Here is a 24,295-nt window from a genome sequence, read left to right as displayed (position 1 = left end):
CAAAACTTACATTTTTTTTTTAATAAGGATTTTTTTTACTCGCCATAAATCCTTTATCTTGGGAGACCATTGAGAAACACGGTAGTCTTTCACCTTCAGGGTTGTATTTATGCCTACAGGAGGACTGGACACTGGAAGTTGTCCATTGAGGGGCATAGGAAGCCTTTTACCTTCAGGATGCCCAAATGCAGTCCAAAAGGGGAACACCAACAATGGCCAACAAGCCCAGCATGAATAGAAAAATGGAGGACTGCCTGTAGCGCAAGAGCAGCCTGAAACACTGTGCAGCTAAAGCTGGCATCAGATGAGGCAGCAACCTAGTAGAAAATGCAAGAGAACAGGAGACCAGGTGGTAACCTTGCAACAGAACTGGTGCTTGAAGCCAGAAGATGAAGAAACGCATATCTAGAGAAGTATGCCATGACAGGTAAAGCTGAAACCAAGCCTTAAGAATGGTGGTCTACCTGAACCACCGAGAATGGTGGAGGGAGAAAGTGCATTACCCTACAAGGGTTCATCTGGGAAGACCAAGCAGAAATTGATGGCTGACAAAGACCTGCAACCTGAACCCATAGCCAAGCAAGAGAAGCTCCTCTTGAACTGAAGCTGGACAGAGGAACTGAAAAATTGATGTCCTGGTTGAGGAAGAGATCAGAAGGCCCATGTCTCCTATGTTCCTCTTTGATGGTTGAGGCACATCACTGCTGTGGCTTTGTCCAACTCGATCCAAATCAGTTGACCTGCCAAAAGGGGTCATCCAGCACTGAAGAAACCACCACAGTTCCTGAAACTCCAGGAGATATAATTCTCAGACCATCAGAGCTCCTACACCAGCAGGGTGCTCACATCTTCTGCCCAGTCCAAAAAGCTGAAAACTGATAACTGGTTCTTCTAGAAAGCAGAAAGGTAGGACTTCCCTGACTCCAAAGCAGATTTACCAGACCAAAGAGCACCTGACCTTCAGGGCAGACAACTTAGTCTCAACAGAGTATAATAAGACACTCTGGGGTGAGACTACAGAAAAAAAGCTGCCCTAAAGAGGGATACCCACAAACCCAAGACTCTCATACAACAGACCGGCAACTCCTGTACTAAATGAAAAGGATAAGAAATTGGAAAAAGTTTGTTTTGAGAGTCTAGCAAGCTTTTTTTTTTTTCCCCTAGTCTCTGCGGGTGGCCAGGGATTGTTTCGGAGGCCTAGTTGTACTTACTCCAGGAGTAAAGAAACAAGAGGGGTTTTTGCAAATCTTTCCCTAGGCTTCATACCCTGAGGCAGGAAGGTAGTCTTGCCTCCAGTGTCACACCTTTGGTTATAATAATCAGCGGCCGGTCCAGAGACAGGACTTTGAGGACCATGTTGGTCAGGTACCCTTTGAATTTAGGGTCTGCAGATTAGCACTTTAAAAATTCTATGCATATCTATTGCTAAAAACCAGCAGGCCTTTACAGCTGCAGTGAAAAGTTCCAGCCATTTTCTTCACATGCTCTCACATGCTCTATTAGTGACGGTCAACTGCTGCAGCCACCTGGTGATGTTAGAGAACTTGGATGATGAACCAAACTATGAGCAGAAAACAACAGGATTCAAGGTTACAGGCACTGGCTCCCTTCTGAAGGCGTGGAACAAACAACCCCAGAACAATTAGTAGAATGTAAGCTGGGGTCACCTATTATAGAGGTATTTTGTCTCCTCTGTGTCCAGAAACAGACATACAACTACATAGCAGTAAAGCAACTTAAGTTTAAAGCATGAGGCAAGGCTTCAGGTACTCAAATGTTACCAGCTGTCTGGGGTTTTTTTAAGAGTTAGATAGCCAGAGGTGACCAAAGCCACTGTAGATGGGCACCTGAAACAAAAGATCAGGGTTCCATGTAGCTATTCTGCAAGCAGGAGCATCAGAGAGATACAGGGAGATGTTTCCTTGACACTGCATTGCAGGAGAGCACTGAATGAACTTGTAAAACTCCCAACAACATTGCTCAGTCCTATCCTTCCATGGCCAAAACTGGCAGGAAACCGGGGACTTATAACGTGCCCAGCAACCTATGCAATGAGGTGGTGCTCTACCCGCATGTCCTACTTGCTGGGGAAGGGGGTAGTCTTCAGAAATATGGCAGCGCTGAGGAAATTCCAGCAGCTCTGGAATTTGAAAGCTTTTTGCCAGAATGCTCGTAGGGCACTTCCAGGCTAACCCCACAATGTCCAGTCCATCTGGGTCCAGAAGCGGCACTACAAAAGCCAAGGTGAGAATGGCCACTCCATAACACTGCAATTGTAGAGAACCCCTCCAGCAGTGATATAGAGAAGAGTGTCTTCATTTTTCTTCAATCAATAAAGTGATAGCAAAAGTGGCTAAGTTTTAAAGGCAGAGCTGCTAATTGAAGAGGTTAGCCTAGAGGGTTTTGTTTGCCAGCTTTATATTCACACCCCCCCAAAGGGGGCAATATAATCCATAAGTGAAAGTCTTCCTGTATCCCTCAATGAACAGGAAAAAAAGATTTGGCTATACATACAATTTAAGTTCTACTTGCTGCATGTCCTACATCTCTTGTGGTCTTCAGATCTAGGCAAATGCATCCATTCTGCCCTCACAGCTTCTATAAACAGACCTTTATATTTCGATGTTACGCCTTAAACTCCACTCTGTCAAAGGTTTTAATCTATGTAGCAAACCCAAACAGCTAAAGTGTACACAGTCATCAGATTTAGAGTACAATGCAGCTTAAAGTGACCCTGTTGCTTGAAACGTTTTCCAGCAAAAGGAGATCTGTAAAACTTGCCTTTCTGGCAGGCAGAGAGTCAATTCTTTGTGCTCTTCCAGAGCTAAAGCCTCCAGCAGAAACTCTAATCTGACATAACAGGAAGTGTCAAAATGCTACAGTGTGCTCATCGCTCCCTGTGTTCCTCTTGCGAGCCTGTACTTTACTACAGTAGACTAATGACACAGGGGCATGTGGTGAAAGCCACAGTGTGCAGCAGAGCCAAGGCAAACCCAGAAGTGTGTGTGATGCTAAAGATTCTTCAGCAACCATAGCTCCTGAAGCAAAGTGAAGATGAGCCTCCTGTCAGAGAGGTATCAAGACTTTTAAAAAAGGGGAAAAAAGAAAATCAAGCCACAGTTGTATTAAAAAAGAAAGTGGCTTGCATTTTAGATTCACACTGCATTCTCATTCATGTATAGAGATAAAAAGTAATGCATGGCATAGGAAGCAAAAGTGAGCATTTCTATACACAAACCAATGCAAAATTTAAACTTTACAAAATATCAAGCCCTATACACAGTGGGGCAAAAAAGTATTTAGTCAGCCACCAATTGTGCAAGTTCTCCCACTTAAAAAGATGAGAGAGGCCTGTAATTGGCATCATAGGTAGACCTCAACTATGAGAGACAAAATGAGAAAAAAAAAATCCAGACAGACAATCACATTGGCTGATTTGGAAAGAATTTATTTGCAAATTATGGTGGAAAATAAGTATTTGGTCACCTACAAACGAGCAAGATTTCTGGCTCTCACAGACCTGTACCTTCTTAAGAGGCTCCTCTGTCCTGCACTCATTACCTGTATCAATGGCACCTGTTTTTTATCAGTATAAAAAACACCTGTCCACAACCTCAAACAGTCACACTCCAAACTCCACTATGGTGAAGACCAAAGAGCTGTCGAAGGACACCAGAAACCAAAATTGTAGACCTGCACCAGGCTGGGAAGACTGAATCTGCAATAGGCAAGCAGCTTGGTGTGAACAAATCAACTGTGGGAGCAATAATTAGAAAATGGAAGACATACAAGACCACTGATAATCTCCCTCGATCTGGGGCTCCACGCAAGATCTCACCCTGTGGGGTCAAAATGATCACAAGAAAGGTGAGCAAAAATCCCAGGACAACACGGGGGGACCTAGTGAATGACCTGCAGAGAGCTGGGACCAACGTAACAAAGGCTACCATCAGTAACACACTACGCCGCCAGGGACTCAGATCCTGCAGTGCCAGACGTGTCCCCCTGCTTAAGCCAGTACATGTCCGGGCCCGTCTGAAGTTTGCTAGAGAGCATTTGGATGATCCAGAAGAGGATTGGGAGAATGTCATATGGTCAGATGAAACCAAAATAGAACTGTTTGGTAGAAACACAACTCGTCGTGTTTGGAGGAGAGAGAATGCCGAGTTGCATCCAAAGAACACCATACCTACTGTGAAGCATGGGGGTGGCAACATCATGCTTTGGGGCTGTTTCTCCGCAAAGGGACCAAGATGACTGATCCATGTACAGGACAGAATGAATGGGGCCATGTATCATGAGTGCAAACCTCCTTCCACCATTGCCCGGGCAACAAAGGAGTGGCTTCATAAGAAGCATTTCAAGGTCCTGGAGTGGCCTAGCCAGTCTCCAGATCTCAACCCCATAGAAAACCTTTGGAGGGAGTTGAAAGTCCGTGTTGCCCAGCGACAGCTCCAAAACATCACTGCTCTAGAGGAGATCTGCATGGAGGAATGGGCCAACATACCAGCAACAGTGTGTGCCAACCTTGTGAAGACTTACAAGAAACGTTTGACCTCTGTCATTGCCAACAAAGGATATGTAACAAAGTATTGAGATGAACTTTTGATATTCACCAAATACTTATTTTCCACCATAATTTGCAAATAAATTCCTTCCAAATCAGCCAATGTGATTGTCTGGATTTTTTTTCTCATTTTGTCTCTCACAGTTGAGGTTTACCTATGATGCCAACTACAGGCCTCTCTCATCTTTTTAAGTGGGAGAACTTGCACAATTGGTGGCTGGCTAAATACTTTTTTGCCCCACTGTATGCTAGCCTTTATTCTGGCAAATCCACACCAGGAGTTTACCGGTCACTGCTGGCCCATATTTCTAAAAGAAGAAAATGAGGTGACATGGCCAACTGTTTAGGAGCAATGGTAAACATCTGGAATTGCAAGTTTATGCAAGGCCCTTTTTTTGCCAAACAGTAGCAGTTCGTGTCACTGCAAAAAGAACACTCATTACCTCACCAAAACACTTCCCGTTACAGAAGATGCATGCTGGAAAAAATAGACTAGTCACCGGTTTTACATGGAGGTGACCTTAGTAAAGGCAGGGTCTGCATCCTCATGAGCTGCCTCCTATGACGACTGCTGAAGTAATATAAGGCAGCAGGAGAACCTCAGAAAGCAAAGATTCAAAGAATAGATGAAGCAGAAGCGAACACAATAACAAATGCATAGGTAGTAAAACAGTGTCCATACATTCATATCAATTGCATATTCAGTTAATTGCCTGGACTTCTGCAAGACATGATCAAATAGCACCAAATGCCTACTTATGTGATGGTTTGTTGACAGTCCAGGAGAGGTGCTTAGACTTTGGGCAGACCATCTTAGTAATGCTGACCAGACACTAGTGGAAATGGTCACATGCCACAAAATTTGAGCAGCCATGTGACAGTCCCACCACACATGGGGCTGTACCTCATCACTGTTGTAGAAGAAACCCTGGAAACATTTTAGCTTGTTACTATAGCCATCAAAAGCTCAGTGGATATGCATGTCAGATGGCCAAGCTCTGAACAATTTAAGTACAAGCGCTTTCCAAGATTAGGACAAATTCAGTAAATTCGAGCCATGTATGTCAGCCTTGAAAGAAAAAAAAAAAAAGAAGTTTGGGGTATGTGTAAATAAAAAAAAAAAAAAAAAAAAAATCACATACTCACCTCTATGCTGCAGCATTGGTGTGGTGCTGCAGCTGCCCCCCACCTCCTAAGTCCAAGAACTGAGTATTCACATGACCACTGATCGCTCAGTTCTCAGTCAGAGAGCAATGATTGTCAGTTACTGCTTTGCTCACTGGAGCGTCAGGCAGGAGGGGGGCAAGCGCAGCTGGCTTTAGCGCTCAGTCAAATTCAGAGTTGAAGCCAGCTGTCAAGCAGGCATATGGATGGATCCCAACAATATGGTCAGGCTCCTTCCAGAGCCTGGAGTGGCTCTGTGTCGTGAACAGACAACGGGCTTTAGCGGATTCTGGGTCACATGAGTGCAAAAGTAATACAGGCCAGAGAAGAGTCTAAGAGTAAATGAAAATTCTTGGTTGTTAGTTTTTCACATCATTAGTGCACATGACGTTTGGCAATGGAAAGTGCCTAATACGACATCCTGGATTTTGTTTTGAAAAACGGAACGTGAGGGCACAATCGTATGCACCATCATCGTTTTTCGACTATGGCCTGCCTAAGCCTACTCCTTTGACCCAGGAGAGAAGTATGACCTCTTAAAAAAAAAAAAAAAAAAAAAAAGCTTTGGCCATACTTCTCTTTTAAAGTTGCACTAGTGATTTAGTCTCTTGCTGAGGAATGTAAAGACTTTCTAGTCAAGTGATTCCAAAGGCGAAAGGCTACATATTTAAAGCTTATGTAAACCCAAATTCAAAACATGTAACATACTGCAATTTACTAATCCTTAGATGTGGTGGCTGCATTAGTTTTTATTTTTTCAGGCTTTTCCTCTTACAAATAACACTCCTGATGCATTACACTGCATCTATCTAAGGAGCCATAGCTGTCACACTAGTGGTCTTCTGGTTTGGACTGGAGGACATCTAGCTCTCTCCATCTTCATCACACAAGAGACAGAGGAATTGCTAGTTTACAGAAAATAGCTTAGAAGAGAACCTTTTGCAAAACTGAATTCAAAGAAAAAAAGTACAATGGACATTGCATTGGTGTCTAGAAGAGGCATTTTCTATACTAGCTTGAAGCATTGTAGCCTGTAAAAAGAAAACTAATGCAGCTGCCATAATGGCGGCAGAAGTGTAATGGACCCTTCATTAAATCCACTGAATCACCAATGTCTCAACCATGATCTGGATACCACTCTACGGCCACACTACTACAATCTACTCCTAAACACATCCACAAGACACAAAGGCAAATAGTCTTACGCAGAGAACCGGATGTGGTGCGTCTTCTCTTTGAGCTTTGCTGAATGGCCTTTTCGTGAGCTAAAGAGCCTCTTGTCTGCATATGCCTTGTGGCAGGACTCTCCTGCTCTGACTTGTCAACGCCATGGAAATACTTCATATGGTAATGCAGCAGTTTGGCTTTGCGAAAAGATTTGGAGCAATCCAAAATCTTGCATTTAAACTTGTTGGGTTCCAGTTCCAAGGTCACAGATTTGGTAGCTGGATCATCAAGTTTCTTCAAAGTATTTGTTACTGCAATCACATAAAATAAAAACAAACAAAAAATAATAGAATGCAACTAAAATCATAAGGAAAGCAAATAAAATAACAAAAATAAAAACAAAACTTGAAAGGAAACGTGGTCTGTCCTTATCACATTAAAGAGAATCTGTCACCAAGAAAAGACCACTTGGATGTACAGCAGTTCAGTCGTTATAGTAACATTTAATCCAAGTTGGCCACGGTCAATAAATGTTAAACATTCACAGTAAAATTATTCTCTTCGTCTAGCCATTTTGAATATTTTTAGTAGGGAGCAACATAGTGTCAATTTCTGCAGTTTTCCACTAAAGAATTCAAGATTGAGACCATTCTAAAAGACTGCTTACCTAACGCCTACGTCAAGGAGTAGAAGTAGAAAACATTTTCTATATAGTTTGACTGCTATACAACTCTTTGATCTTGCCTAGCAGTTGATATATACATTCTAATAGTTAATTATGCGGATGCTAGAATGCAATAAACTGCATTCTCCAAGACACCACATAAATTATTATTATACAGTATTTATATAGCGCCAAAAGGGTATGCTCAGCGCTGTACAGTAGCAGGGGGGACAGAACATGAGACAAGACAGTAACAATACACGAGGGGTTCGAGGGCCCTGCTCTTTCGAGCTTACAATCTAGGATTACAATTATTTTACCTTATAATCAGCCATGTTAGAAAACTCAGCGAAGCTCCAGCACTTATTAGGCTCCATGCACACAGGGCGTTTTAACAACGGTGGTAACATTAGCTGTGAAAAGCCACGTTAAAAACGTGAGTTTCAGCGTTTTTGCATTAGTGCTTTTTTTTTTTTTTTTTTTTTTTGCTCAAAAAAAAAATATATAAGTCCAAAAACACTGGTTTTTCAGCGTTACAGCATTTTTACAGCTGAAAAATGCCTATAGAAACCCACTAGTTTTTTTTTTCCCCCAGACAAAAAACGCTCCTGCCAAAAAACACTGATTACAGTCTGTGTGCATGGACACATAGAAATAACATGCTGGGGAGTTTACTGGCTGTAGAAAAAAAAAAAAAAACGCCAAAAGCCAAAAACAGCGGCAGTAAAAACGTCCAGTGTGCATGAGAACTTGGCTGCATTTGTTAAGAGGTTCCGCTTTCCCTTTTAAAACCAATTTCCCCAGCATGTAAGAAATCTATAAAATTCCAAAATGTGCATTTCTCAACCATCAACTGCTCTTCACAAGTGTCCTAATATGGTTTAAAAGGAGTTCACCTTTTAAAAAAAAAAATTAAAATAAAATGGAGATCACTGGTGCCATGCAGGACTTCTGCAGACTGTCAGTATAAGCGGTCTGCCTGCACATCATACAGACATGCAGTTACATACTGACCGAAAGAATCAATGAACTACTTGCTAGAGCACTCAACAGGGCAGCTTGTAGTTCTCTGAAAACTACAAGCCGACATCCGCAAAGGATGTCGGTACTTGTAGTAGATTATTCACAGAACTCTGAATTAATGATGCACAGCTGCGTTTTCAAAAAGTGAGAGCTGGTACAGGGAACCTCTCTCTGTACTGCGGTCACAGAGAGAAGGGATCGGCGAGCGGCTGCAACAGTGGGAAGGGAACATATCACATGTTCCATTCTAAAAACAGGAACATGTAACACGTTCCCCATGATGTACTTATCCTTTAAGGCTGGCCATAAAAAGTAGATTAGAGAAGCAGGACTCGTTCCCAACTGGAGCAACAGAATCAAATTGCACTTTGAATGTCGTTTTAAGCTCTTATGAGCAGGGCCCTCTTGAACCTCTTGCATTTTGCTGTATTGCATCTGTATCGTCTCCTTTTATATAGTAAAACCCTGCTCAACATATTGGCACCATTTCTATCCTGTAGAAGAATAATAACTATAATAATAATAATAGGCAAAAGTCCTAACAGGATGCCTACTGCTGCATCACACAAAGCACAGCCAAAAATCTGCTGGTTAGATTGCAATGTCAAGAACGTGAGTTGCATACAAACGTTTAGATTTAAAAAGTGGTTCTAAAGACTTCAGGTTTTTGTTTTTCTTTACCTTCAAGTAAAATAGGCATTTTTTTTTTCATTTTTGGATAGAGTAAGGAAGGGTTATAACCCGTCAGTTATTTTTTGCGATCTGAGTCCCATTGAAGATATTTACCTTAATTTTCTGTCCCATAGCCAAAAGAAAAAGTGAGAAAAACTCTGCAAATGAAGGCAATTCATTCGGGACCCCCAAGTCACCCAAAGTAGTGTCCCCATTGGAATAAAATCCCCTCTATTGCTTTTCTAGGGACAACCCACAATTTGGGGTTTCTTCCACTTTTGATGATAATGGTAAACAGGATAAAGACAGAGGGTGAAGCTTCCTAATGGGGGCACAGACCTGACAGGTGTTCTAACATCTCCACTGTCCAAATCTAAAAATGTTGCCTTTAGTTCTATGCATGAAGTTAAAAAAAAACCTGTGCTGCAGAATCTCCCCAGCCCCCCAACCCCTTATACTTACCTGAGCTTGATCCAGATCCAGCTCTCACTGCTGTTTCCCCCCTCACTGGGCAGACTGATAACAGTGGGAGCCATTGTGTCCCGCTGCTGTCAGTCAAATGCTGTGGCAAGGGAGGAAACCTCTCGGAAGCAAGCATGCACGACCGCCCCCATAGAAAGTAGCTTTCTATGGGGCCACTCAACAAAAGAGGAAGAGTTCGGAGTGCCAGCGGGGGACAGCAGAAGGATCGGGGCCGCTCTGTGCTAAACCGTTACACAAAGTAAGAATAACACTTATTATTGAATAAAAAAAAAATGGAAGCTTCAAATGTTACTTTAACCAAAACCATTCAAGAATATTGTCTAAATCTTCATATTTGGCTATCACCTAAAATTTTGCTATCCTGCAAAATAACGTAAAAAGGTCAGCTCTGCTGAACTAGCAAATTTAAGAAGGAAACTATCATGGCTACTTGGGAGGAAGGTTATGCATGCCAACACTGCAAGAGGAGGGTTTTCTACAATGTCCAATTAAATCTCTCCTGAAAGCTCTCAACCAGTGGACCTCTGGCTGCCATCACAGACATATCCTGGAGGAAGGAAGGTCTAGGTGTTGGCAGGCATCAACCAGCTTTGCCTGGTGGGTACAAACCATAGGTTCACTTTAAAAGGTAAGTATGCCCCTACTTGAAAGATGCCTAGCCATATAAAAATTCAGCGATTACATCTCACTACACAGAACAGTGAAAAACACGTACAACTGCCACATCAGACAAGGCAAAAAACAATTTGGAGAGAATGTGAGGAGAATTTGGTACCTTTGCCACCCAACATAACTCACATCATATACCTATTCACCAGCCGGAACAATTTAGTTCTGACATTGCATCCCAATGAGTTGCCTATGATATTTGTGTTCCGAGGGTTTAGAGCAGGACTGTGACAAAAAACGGTCAACAAATATCAGTAATCCATATTAGATACTGTACAGAAAAGTAAAATGAAACAGAAACCTGATTTCTCAGATTATATATAAAAAGCTGAAACCATTTTACCCTAGAGATAATCCACAACCTATTCAATCAATCACTACAAGCCCCATCATGACCTGCCGACCAGGGACCTGCATTTCAGCTGCAGCCTACTAATCCCCCCCAAAACCACCTTAGTAAGCAAAATGTGGCTGCTCAGAGAGGCAAAAGAATTTAGCAAAATGCACATAAACATTGCACTCTTACGTGCTCCCCTTTTAGTCAATAAAATATACAATTGAAAGCGTTTATATGTTCAATAAGTGCAAAAAATACCTGCTGATCATGTAAGAAATGCAGAGCTGTTCTGTGCTCACTTCCCATTTTGAATTTAGTCTCCATGCACACTAGCAATAAGCAGCTGTTTGAGCATTTTTTTTTCTGCCCCTAGAAGCAAATAGGGTTATCATGCACACTACTGCAGTCTAGACACATTTAGGAAGCTTCAGCTTCTAGGAGCAGATTAAAAAAAAAAAAAAAAAAAAAAAAAACACATGCTAAGCCAGTTTCCATTTTTTTTTTTTTTTTAATTGATTTAGTATTAGCAGTAGTGCCGACTCATCCTTTCCTAGTTTTTTGGGCATGGTATGGTCTGGTAAGGATTGGGGGGATCCCACGCTGTTGTTTTCGCTTAAATGCCAAATGCTGGCAATTCTTTTATTAAAATTCATCTGTCAGTGAGGAACAGCTGATGAGTCATTGTAGAAGGATGCAGGCAGCTTGCCGTCGGCTCGTTAACTAGCTATACACTTGCAAAATGCTGGCACAAAAACAGAAAAACACGCTCATATGAGCATTTTTCATCCAGCGTTTTTTTTTTTCAGCTCCAGTGGCATGGAGCCTTAAAAAGACAAAGCACTGGAGTTCATTTCAACAGGAACTGGCTGAGATAAGCTTCATGGGTGACCCTGTTCCTCCCTGCTCGAAATCCTTCTACTGAAAAGCTGAAGAAGCCAGATGGGAAAAAAACAAAAAAATAACTAAATACACATCTTTTTGCATGTAAAAAAAAGTACATTTATTATTTTTTTTTCTTTAATGGGTGCCTATAAAGCATTGCACACGTGATCAGCAGATCCTGGGTGCAATGCAGGGCTCTTGCAGACTGTCAGAGTAAGCTGTCTGCTCATATCTTATACAGGCAGGAATTTAGACAATGACAAGGCGTATCATTTAACTACCTAGAGTGCTCAACCGTGCTCTAGTAGTTCATTGAGAACTACAAGCCGACAGCCAAAAAGGCTATCGGCACTTGTAGTTCTCCCATTCATACAACTCTGGCTGCCCAGCCTTGCCTTTTTTAAATTGTGACAGCAGGCATGGGGAAAAGATCCTCAGCCTGCTGTCACGGACACACACACAGGCAGCTGTGGCAGTAACATGTTACACCCTGAATACAGGTGCAAAATATTATAAAAACTTTTCCTTCAAGAACAAATCAACAATTATTTGTCTACTTGCTGGATCTTTAATCACTTGCCTACCGGGCACTTATACCCACTTCATACTCAGGCCAATTTTCTGCTTTCAGCGCTCTCACACTTTGAATGACATTTGTGTGGTCATGCAACATATGAAATTTTTATCATTTTGTTCCATACAAAATAGAGCTTTCTTTTGGTGGTATTTAATCGCCACTGGGCATTTTATTTTTTGCACTATAAAACACAGAGCAAAAAAAAAAAAAAAAGTTTCTTTGTTTCTATTCTAAAATATTGCAAACGGTAATTTTTCTCCTTCACCGATGTTGATAGGCAGCACTGAGATGGCACAGATCGGCAGCACTCATGAGGTGGCACTGGAGGGCATTGAGGAGGCACTGGTGATGCTGCACCGATATGCAGCAATGATGATCACTGACAGGAGGCACTGACGAGCAACGCTGCTGGGTGCTGACGAGTGGCACTGCTGGGCGCAACTGCTGAGCAGTACTGATGGGAGACACTGCAGGGCACAGATTATCAGTGTCGATCTCTTCTGACAGCTGACACTGACACCGATAGCGTAAGGAAAGTGCTGCAGATAACTAGCAACTGTATATACTTCGTTATCTGCTGTGTCATTGGACACAGCTGATCACGTGGTAAAAGGCCGCTGTGATTGACCTTTTACCTCCTCATGTGATCAGCTGTGTCCATGGGAGGGCGTGTTCTGGGAGGACGTCACAGGACGCCCTCCCAGAACTGGGTACCCGCGCTGTAGCCGTCATTCGGATATAGCGCGGTTACCAAGTGGTTAGAGATTTTTAAAAAAATGAGGAAAAATTAAAGTATGAGGGACGTTCAAGTCAAACCAGGACTTTAGTTTATATAATAAAAGAAAATTCGAGGAGTGGAAACTGCATTGATTTTTCGACATCCTCCCTTGCTATATTTACACTTACCCCAGCATTTCACTAATGCCTGGAAAGTTTCAGCATAGAGAGATTTGTCAGTACACCTGAACCATCCTAGGACAGCCTGCTTCACTTCATCATCGTGTTCACCATTCCCACAGAAAGATTCGTCTCTTGTGCAATTTCACGACAGGTTATGCGTTGATTTTCCAGGCTCAGGCATTCCACATGCTGAATATTCACGGGAATAGCTGCTGTGGGCAGGGAACCACCATGACTGGAATCGTCACTTACGGTCGTACGGCAATCTTTGAAGAGTTTACACCATTCAAATGTCATACTGCAGCTGAGCATCTCCTCACCGTACTGTGCTTCAAGTCTGCTGTAGATATCCGCGGGTTTTAAGTCTTTCTTCACAAGAAACTTCATCAGCACGCGCTGTTACGTGTACACACTAACACGATTGTCCGTTATCATGATTAATGGTGTCTGGACTTGTCTGCGACATGTACGCCGCCTATCAGTAATAAGACACACTTACCACTCACTACTGTGTGCAGTACTGCCATGCTACCATCCATTTTTATACCTGTAAAACTAAGACCCAGTTTGACTTGAATGACTCTCGTATTATTGCAGAGATACTGCAAATGTTTTTTTCTCCTCTAATTTGCCCTGACATACACTTTAAACCCTAACTCCAGCTTTCAGCAACTTTAATATAGTTTATTTGGACCAAGCTGGTCCATACAAACTATTACCTTCAATAACAGATGTGACTGCTCTGTAAGCTGAATGTTGCATCGGCTACATACAGTATTAAGCAATGCATTCTGTCAGTTCCGGAACTTCCCGATTCCCCCTCTCAGAACAAAATACAAGTCGGGCATGAACGCTGTTCAGCCATGCACAGGAAGCTTGAATTACCTATTTTTAAACATACTTTAGGGAGATCTGATTATATAGCACTCTAAAACCATGCTGAAAACATTTATTCTGCTCATTTTTTTTCCCTTGACCACTCAACACTACTACATTGCAGTAGTGCACCGTTCATGCAAGTTAACCCAATGCACTTTAAAAAAAAAAAAAGTGCTTTTTTATTGCTTCCATGCAAGAAAAACATATGCCAAGGCCTTTTCATCTTATGCTGGTTAGGTGCATAATGACCCAATAACTACAGGTGCCAATAATGATTACCCCACATCCCCTGTCTCTAACGTGCCTGCATTACATCCTTCAAAGATGCCATTGGGGAGTACAGGGAAATGGACACAACAGTATTCTGTAAGCAGCTCAGAGAGGTGAAAGCGTCAAGATCTAGCAATGGCCAAAGTGCATTCTCCATGGAGAAGTAAAAAGAAGCTTGCAGCTACAGTGTCAATCAAGGAAAAGCAAGTTGTGGGGTTAGTTCATTACAAAGCACAATAAATACGTCACATTAGTAAATAGCTAACTACACTGCATCATATGGAACGTATTCAAAATGTAACAATATTTCCATAAAGAAGAAGAGTTCTCTATAACACATTCACTTTATGTGTTTGCTAATTAACAACCATGTCTGCAACACTTCACTTTCACACAGGAGAACAAAAACATTAAGCTTTGGGTAGCAAGCGGCTGCAAGGTTTTCAGTGAAATATTGCAGGTAAAAGACTTCTCTAAGCAGAAAAGGGGATTTACAGAAGACAGAGAATATTACAGGGGAAAGCTGAACAGCACTAATTTGCTATTGCAGGACTGCAATATCAAAACTAGGCACACTCCTGACAGACACAGGTAGGTAAAGCATACGATAAAAGTGTCTTACAAGGTTCTCTACTGTATTTAGCAGAACTGTCAGGCCGTGGATTCCGCTTCATAGGAGCTGGAGGGGAAAATCCAGACAAGGTTATTAAAGAAACGTACAAATAAACGGTTTCCAGTTTTCATACCACTTGAATTTTCTAATTAAAAGGCCAACTTCACCAAAAAAATGTATTCCTGCGATGCACCCCTCTGACTTCAGTGACAAGATGATATGCTGCCCAAAATTTCACCTTGCTGCCTTGACTGTTAGAAGGCCAATAGTGGTCACACTCCAATGGTTTCTCCAAAAGTAGATTACAAAAGTTACTCTCTCTTCACTTGTTTAGACATGGACTTGGAGAAAAGGAAAAGTGATTAGCTACCACAAAGTAACCAGGAGCAGCCAGAGGGAGATTCAATGGACCTGAAACTGATATTTTGGGCACAGCTGACCATTACAAAAGACAGCAGTCTTTAAAATTTAAAAAATTACTAAAATTTTCAGCAACAAAAAATAGTTAACATACCATATCCAGAATCTGACCCCTGGGTTCCCTCCCTTCAAGACCCCCAAATACATACCCCAACATTAGGCGTCTCCTGGCTGTCCTGGTGACAACACGGATTCCCTCATTTTTTTGCTCCAGTGGCAGTCATTACTGCAGCATGGAGTATTGTTCATGTAATGATACATGAGCTACGTTCAGTTCTGTGAGCCCAGGCCAGCATGGTCATAGACATCCATAAGGGCCTTGGCCAGTTAAATGATGCTGGCCATCATTCATCACAGAAGGCATCTATTGGCAGACAGGAATTTCTGCATAGGAAAATTTTGCATCGGAGGAGAATACTTCAGCTTTGCCATTTTGTAAGTGTACTTTCATTACAGCAGTGCATAGCAGAATTTCAAATTCTAATACCCATTTATTAAAGCAGAACTCCGCCCAAAAGAGAAAGCACTGTACAAGTCTTCCTCCCCTGCCACATTTAGCATGTCATTTTATTTTGGAGGGGGGAGGTGAGCGGGTACCCTAGTTTTGATAGGTACCTGCTCCCACTTTACTCAGATCGAGCAAAAGTAGGTGATCCGACCAAAAAGTTCTCCTCTCCACCTCCCTACCTGCAGTCTTCTGGGACATGTCACAGGTCCCAGAAGAGTGCGGGACCATTCACAAAGTGCAGTGCGTCTTGTACATGCACAGTGGGCAGCCAGCTGTGAAGCCAAAAGCAGCTTAGCAGGCTGCCTACAGTTAGCATGTTGGTGGAAGAAACCCGAAGGATAGTGAAGAACTAGCCCAGGTGAAGACAGCGTTCAATCCCTGGACAGGCAAGTGTCCTTAGTCAGCAGCTACAGGATTTATAGCTGCTGACTTTTTCCCCCAGAGTGAACATCCTCTTTAAGATAGGTCTGTCTGTGGAAAAGTGACCATGTCTGAATAATTCATTTTCGTAGAAGATGGTCACAGGTCACCCTAACCAAGCCATTTGTTCTCTGATGTGGCAACACATAACCGCACTGTGTTTCCTAGATGGTCCCCAGTGACAGATCTAGGAAGCACACAAAGAATGACTGCCTGCATCTTTCCTAATGATTTTTAAATATAGCATACGCTTGTTACCTTTATATAACCATCAAAGTGCCACTCTTCATTGTGTTAATAAATACTATGTGCCAAAATACAATACTAGTGCATTATGTTATCATCAGCATTATAAATATAATGTCCATGAACATCAATGTGTGGAAAAAATTCCAAAAGATAATCCCATTACCACTTAAAGCATTTCTTCAATTCTGAGTCATCTTCACAAATATAAGAACTTCTTCCACCACGGTTTGTGACAAAATAATATTTCAAAACACAAAATAAACATATGACCAAACCATTAAGTGAGGTCATTTAGCGCTTATGCCCTTATAGTAGGACTGATATGTTCCCAGTCGGGTCAGATGAATTCGCACGCCTTATATTTCCACCTCTTCTTCTTTTCCCTTCGATCCTCCTCAGCCATGAATATATATGGAAAACACACCAACAAAGTGCTTATCCTTTTAAAATTTTATTTGTATAGATAATTCCCAACAAATGAATCATTTCAACCTGATGAAGCCATGTGATCCGGTGGCATAACGTGTAGGAGAGGGGCTTGACACGACGCTCGAGGTTTAGTGAGATGAAGTGACTATCACCTGGCTGTTCACTGATCGGTGCATGTACATTATTGTATTTTACTTGATGTGCAATATAGTGTGGTGCGCTAAGACACCTTGCAAATGTGATTTCATTTATTGAGAATTATCTATACAAAACAACATTTTAAAAGGATAAGCACTATGTTGGTGCTTTTTTCCATATATATTCATGGCTGAGGAGCATCGATAGGACAAAGGAGAGGTGGAAATATAAGGAGTGTGGATTCATCTGACCCGACTGGGAACATACACTATATTGCCAAAAGTATTGGGACACCCCTCCAAATCATTAGATTCAGGTGTTCCAATCACCTCCATGATCACAGGTGTATACAATCAAGCACCTAGGCGTGCAGATTGCTTCTACAAACATTTGTGAAAGAATGGGTCGCTCTCAGGAGCTCAGTCAATTCAAGCGTGGTACTGTGATAGGTTGCCACCTGTGCATCCGTGAAATTTCCTTGCTACTAAATATTCCACGGTCAACTGTTAGTGGTATTATAAGAAAGTGGAAGCAACTGGGAACAGCAGTAACTCAGCCACGAAGTGGTAGGCCACGTAAAATGACAGAGCGGGGTCAGTAGCGCACAGTGCACAGAAGCTGCCAACTGTCGGCAAAGCCAATAGCTGAAGACCTCCAAACTTTATGTGGCCTTCAGATGAGCACAACAGTGTGTGTAGAGATGTATAAAGAAATAGCACTCTCCTTTCCCAAAGTAGAATCCCCACCAAGTTACTAACACAATCCTTCCCCTGAAGTACAAAAATCATCAAAATATAGTAGCTTGATTACCCTCTAATAACAATGTAGTGTAAACATAATACCAAACCCCCAAAAAAATGTGTAATCATCCCAAAAAAATTGTGTAAATAAATTAAAAAAAAAAAAAAAAAAAAAAAAAAAAAAAAGAGTCCAAAAAAGAGTCCCAAATTTTTCCAATCTTTATCTGTGATATCTTAATTCTTCATATCTTCCAACATTCTTAATGATATACTTCAAACCCGATCTTCATATACCTCAAGAAAAAAAGAGCTCAACATGTGTGATATCTTCAAAGAAAAAAGGTATCTAAACCACCGTGCCACACGTGTTTCATGCACATAGAAATCAATGTGCCACCATAACCGTGAGAAGAAAGATAACCCTCAACCTTAGGAGTCACTCCACTACATACCACCAAAGGGAGTTCATAGTTACCCTCAAAATGGTATCAGGGGTCTGAGTATTTCTTTCCACTTTATAGATATTCCTTCAGCCTTTCCAGCCACTTCCCACAGACCTCAATAACAGACCATGGATCAGTATATATCATAAAACTTATAGCACTTTATTGTAGCAACTTACATTCAAGTAAGATGACATCAGCTTCACAAACAGTATATTCCCAATCCTTCCTCTCCTCACAAGTGTACAGATTGCCACACTATCACACTCCCGAGGGAGGAACGGTTGCCGTGAGTACCCAGTACCTCAACGCCCCACGAGGATTGCAGGAAAACACAGCCGCATGTACCAGGATCAAAGATGGCCGTCGCCGCACTTCCGGAAGAGCGTACCTACGTCACCACGTCACGTGCCCCGGACGCGTTTCGTCACATCCGGACTTTATCAACAGGGATGAGAGGAAGGATTGGGAATATACCGTTTGTGAAGCTGATGTCATCTTACTTGAATGTAAGTTGCTACAATAAAGTGCTATAAGTTTTATGATATATACTGATCCATGGTCTGTTATTGAGGTCTGTGGGAAGTGGCTGGAAAGGCTGAAGGAATATCTATAAAGTGGAAAGAAATACTCAGACCCCTGATACCATTTTGAGGGTAACTATGAACTCCCTTTGGTGGTATGTAGTGGAGTGACTCCTAAGGTTGAGGGTTATCTTTCTTCTCACGGTTATGGTGGCACATTGATTTCTATGTGCATGAAACACGTGTGGCACGGTTGTTTAGATACCTTTTTTCTTTGAAGATATCACACATGTTGAGCTCTTTTTTCTTGAGGTATATGAAGATCGGGTTTGAAGTATATCATTAAGAATGTTGGAAGATATGAATTAAGATATCACAGATAAAGATTGGAAAAATTTGGGACTCTTAATTTGGGACTCTTTTTTGGACTCTTTTTTTTTTTTATTATTTTATAATTTATTTACACAATTTTTTTGGGATGATTACACATTTTTTTGGGGGTTTGGTATTATGTTTACACTACATTGTTATTAGAGGGTAATCAAGCTACTATATTTTGATGAGTGTGTGTAGAGAGCTTCATGGAATGAGTTTCCATGGCAGAGCAGCTGCATCCAAGCCTTACATCACCAAGTGCAATGCAAAGCATAGGATGCAGTGGTGTAAAGCACGCCGCCACTGGACTCTAGGAGCAGTAGAGATGTGTTCTCGAGTGACGAATCATGCTTCTCTGTCTATCAATCCGATGGATGTGTCTGGGCTTGGCGGTTGCTAGGAGAACGGTACTTGCCTGACTGCACTGGTCCTAGTGTAAAGTTTGTTGGAGGGAGGATTATGGTGTGGGGTTGTTTTCCAGGGGTTGGGCTTGACCCCTTAGTTCCAGTGAAGGGAACTCTTAAGGCATCAGCATGACATTTTGGAGAATTTAATGTTATCAACTTCGTGGAACAGTTTGGGCATGGTCCCTTATTGTTCCAACATGACTGCGCACCAGTGCACAAAGCATGGTCCATAAAGACATGGATGAGTGAGTTTGCGGTGGAGGAACATGACTAGCTTGCAGAGTCCTGACCTCAAACCGATTAAGACACCTTTGGGATGAATTCGAGTGGAGACTGTGAGCCAGGCCTTCTCGTCCGACATCAGTGCCTGACCTCACAAATGTGCTCCTGGAAGAATAACCAAACATTCCCATAGACACCCTCCTAAATCTTGTGGACATCCTTCCCAGAAGAGTTGAAGCTGTTATAGCTGCAAAGGGCGGGGCCAACTCAATATTGAACCCTACGGACCAGGACTTGGATGCCTTTAAAGTTCGTGTGTGTAAAGGCAGGTGGCCCAATACTTTTGGCAATATAGTGTATCTCAATCCTACTATAAGGGCATAAGTGCTATATGACCTCACTGGTTTGGTCATATATTTCAGGTAAGAGCACATCTGGTGGAGGATGGTGTGTCACCGTGTTTGAAATATTTTTGCACAAACGGTGGTGGAAGAAGTTCTTATATTTGTGAAGATGACTCATAATTGAAGAAATGCTTTAAATGGAATTTATTTCCACACATTGATGTTCATGGACATTTTAGAATGCTGATGATTACATAATGCACTAGTACTGTATTTTGCCACATAGTATTTATTAATACAGTGAAGAGCGGCACTTTGATGTTATAGATGTATGAACGCATTTATATGAGAGTGCGATTAGTGTGGGCGATTCACATTATTGTTTGGATTTATTGACAGCAGCTCACAAGATTCACTGGTTTTTGATATGCTTGTTACTTTCACAGCGGTGAACAGTATTCCAAGAATGGGACTGCTTAAGATGCACACTGAAATAATTACTCTCACTGCAGAATACATAACCTTGGAATATTAACTGTTGAGAACCTTATGAGAATTGCAAGCCACATGGCTGAAGAGCAATCTTTACCAAGTGCCTCCTCCCTGGACTGCCAGAGGGATCAAGAGAACACTAGATCTCAAGTAACCATAATGACCTTTTTCACAGACAGACCCAGCACAATAAAGAGGTATAAATTACTGAGACTTGTATTATTGATGTTAAACAATGATGCCATCAGGATCAGAATTTGTAAATCAGTCTGATTTTCTAAAGCAGAATTTCACTTTCTCAATCAACATTGACCATTTTTAATCCTTATACTGCTAGCATTAGTAAATGGACAGGAACGTATATCATATTTATTTTTCAGGTACTTGTATAGCGCCGTCAATTTACACAGCGCTTTACATATATATATATTGTACATTCACGTCAGTCCCTAACCCTCAAGGAGTGTACAATCTAAGGTTCCTAACTTACATTCATACATACACATACTAGGGCCAATTTAGACAGGAGCCAATTAACCTACCAGCATGTCTTTGGAGTGTGGGAGGACACGGAATACACGGAGGAAACCCACGCAGGCACAGGGAGAACATGCAAACTCCAGGCAGGTAGTGCCGTAGTTGGGATTCGAACCAACGACCCTAATACTGCCAGGCGGAAGTGCTAACCATTTAGCCATTGTGCTGCCTGTCATATTTACTGGTTTTAAACTTTTTTTTTTTCCACATTTCTTCAGTTACTTTCGGATTTCCAGACCTGGGCAAATGATTTCATACATCCCAGGAGTCTTCCGGGGGGATGGGTTTTGTCAGCCAAGTACACCCTCTTGCATGAGTTAAGGGCAGATGGATTCCAGGAAGTAAAATGTTACATGATTCATCTGCACTTACTAAAAATGTTTTTCAAAGTGATTTCTTATCAAAATAAAGCATGGAGAGATGGATGGATGGATGTGCTTTTGTCTTGAATATTAAAAATGAATTGAAAAGCATTTTTGGTTTGTGGTGCTCAGATACAGTGTAGTTCTGCTTTAAAATAGAAAAAAGGCCAAGTAACAACATTTAAAAAAAAGTTCCCTGCCCTTTTCACCCCATGGCCCTGCATACATTTTTTTAAACAAATCACAATGTAAAATACCTTCTTTAGTGTTTTTTCCTATGCAGTCACAGGACTGTTTCCCATGCAGCTAGTGGAGGGGAGCACTCTGCCTCTTCCACAATGACTAGTGCAGTAGATGCCAGCAGCAGACTTCGCTGCTCTGTGGAATTCAGCCCTCCACATTACACAGAGGACCCAGATTTCCATAGAACAAAAAGGTAAAAAAAACACACACACACACACACACACACACACACACACACACACACACACACTTGGTATAAAAACACACAAGGCCTTGGCCACAGAGAGAAAAGTAGGGGACATTTGGATGTGCTTTGGTTACGTTGCCTTATTTAACCAAAACCATTCACAATTTCTAATTTTTATATACTTTTGGCAGCTTTGAGTGTTGGGGAAAGTAAATGTAGAACTGTTTACAAACTACTAGCAAAATTCATAAATACGGATACAAATGTGGCAGAGGATGCATACAGTATATTCTAACTGTCTTCCAGATAGTGTTGTACTGCAGGCACACGACAGGCAGACTCCTGTAAAGCACACCCGACAAAAACCCACATGAACAGGTTTGAGGAGAGCCTGGAGTATGAACCTACATGTACTAGGTGGGACAGTCGCATACAGCCTTTGGAAACACCTGTGGCACATAAGCCAAATACAAAAATGTCAGGGGTATAGGGAGCAGAAAGGTGCGTCAGAGTAAGGCTGCATTCCAGGCAGCTATACAAAGGCCAGAGAACCAGACAACCATGAAATTCAGTTATGTCTTTCCTACAAAAAATTTAAAATATATATAATTTTTAAATACAGCTAATGTAACGTACCTGAGTTGCATTTATATTGCCTTCCAGTACTCTCCTACAAAGTACTCTGTTTAATATAGCCATGCCTGGAGTTATTCTTTAAGCAGTTACATTGGTACAGCTTGGACTGATTTAACTATGTACATACCATACCTGACTAATGTCCATGGAAACAGGAAATCCTTGATATAGATACTGCTACTCCAGAAATCTCTCCACTTGCTTCCAGGTCCTGTGCTTAGCCGCTGGCTTGATGCACTGTGAACACAGGATGGCACCTGTGCTGGGGGACTAACCTGTGTTGAGCAAGCAGGAGTGCCGCCACTCAGTGCAGGACCCAGAAGCAAGTGAAGATCGGTGCAGGACTCGGAAGCAAGTGAAGATCGGTGCAGGACCCGGAAGCAAGTGAAGATCGGTGCAGGACCCTGAAGCAAGTGAAGATCAGTGCAGGACCCGGAAGCAAGTGAAGATCAGTGCAGGACCCTGAAGCAAGTGAAGATCAGTGCAGGACCCTGAAGCAAGTGAAGATCAGTGCAGGACCCTGAAGCAAGTGAAGATCAGTGCAGGACCCTGAAGCAAGTGAAGATCAGTGCAGGACCCTGAAGCAAGTGAAGATCAGTGCAGGACCCTGAAGCAAGTGAAGGTCACCGGAGTTGCAATGTCTACTTCATTTATATCGAGGGGAAGGGATACAGTACAAGAGGTGCCAACATCCCTGGAAATATGGGAAAGAAGGGGTCCTCCTACTTAGTGGGACTTTGGAGGAACAAATTGTGAATTACTGATGAATCAACCATTGAAACATAACTCAGTTTTTATTTATACAAACTTAAAAAAGACATGACACATTGAAATACATGAATTATGGCAGTGATTGTCAAAGGATGTAATGATACTGAAAAGGTCAGTCATGCAAGTGTTGCACCTTTTCAGTATTAAGTCTTATATCCTTTGACAATCACTGCCATAACTCATGTATTTCAATGTGTCATGTCTTTTTTAAGTTTGTATAAATAAAAACTGAGTGTTCTGTTTTAATGGTTGATTCATCAGTTATTACCGTATTGTCCAGCGTATAAGGCGACTGGGTGTATAAGACGACCCCCTAATTTTCCAGTTAAAACATAGGTTTTGGGCTATACTCGTCGTATAAGACTACCCCCCTTCTGAGGCAACACCATTTAACCCCTAGCCTACAGGGCACTTATACCCACTCCCCCCCCCCCCCAGGCCAATTTTCAGCTTTCAGTGCTGTCACACTTTGAATGACAATTGTGTGGTCATGCAACACTGTACCCATATGAAATAGGTGGCACTGATGAGGAGGCACTGGTAGGTGGCACTGATGGGCATTGACAGGCATCACTGAAAGGCAGCACTGATAGGCAGCACTGATAGGTGGCACTGATAGGCATTGACAGACATCACTGATGGGCACTGAAAGGCAGCACTGATTGGCATTGATAGGAGGCACTGAAAGACAGCTCAGATGGGCACTGATATGTGGCATTGATGTGCACTGGTAGGCACTGATATGTGGCATTGATGTGGCACTGATGGACACTGACAGCTGGCACTGCTGGGGCTACACTGATCATCAGGGCACACTGATCATCAGTGCCCTGATCGGTGTACATGTCCCCTCCGCTTAAAGTCATTTGGCATGAAGCCATTTATAAACCAGGATATACAATTTTATGCAAACTTTTTCAGCATAAAATGATTTTTCACTACAGTATGGCAGGACAAAAAGAATCCACTTGCTTTAACGAA

The 24,295-nt window shown here is 42.0% G+C and overlaps 1 protein-coding gene across 5 annotated transcripts in view; it reads right to left on the bottom strand.

The window, feature by feature from the left end:
* PHF20 (PHD finger protein 20) overlaps positions 1 to 24,295 on the bottom strand; it is a 97,307-nt gene that overhangs the window by 22,683 nt on the left and 50,329 nt on the right. For 3 of the 5 annotated variants that reach the window (XM_089673281.1, XM_089673283.1, XM_089673282.1), the window contains exons 10-11: positions 14,877 to 14,933; positions 6,937 to 7,209 (exon numbers count right to left, since the gene is read on the bottom strand). The exons of 1 other annotated variant lie outside the window; for it this stretch is intronic. In XM_089673281.1, coding sequence (XP_089529407.1) covers positions 6,937 to 7,209; positions 14,877 to 14,933 — 330 coding nt within the window. The remainder of the gene's footprint in view (positions 1 to 6,936; positions 7,210 to 14,876; positions 14,934 to 24,295) is intronic. One more of the 5 variants, XM_089673284.1, reaches the window with a different exon arrangement.

This window comes from Staurois parvus, unplaced genomic scaffold, assembly GCF_062004578.1.
Source record: "Staurois parvus isolate SC_StPar_1 unplaced genomic scaffold, SC_StPar_1.0 ptg000137l, whole genome shotgun sequence".
Taxonomy (NCBI): domain Eukaryota; kingdom Metazoa; phylum Chordata; class Amphibia; order Anura; family Ranidae; genus Staurois; species Staurois parvus.
The sequence above is the reverse complement of the archived record's forward strand: the minus strand, read 5'-3'. Positions and strand labels throughout refer to the sequence as shown.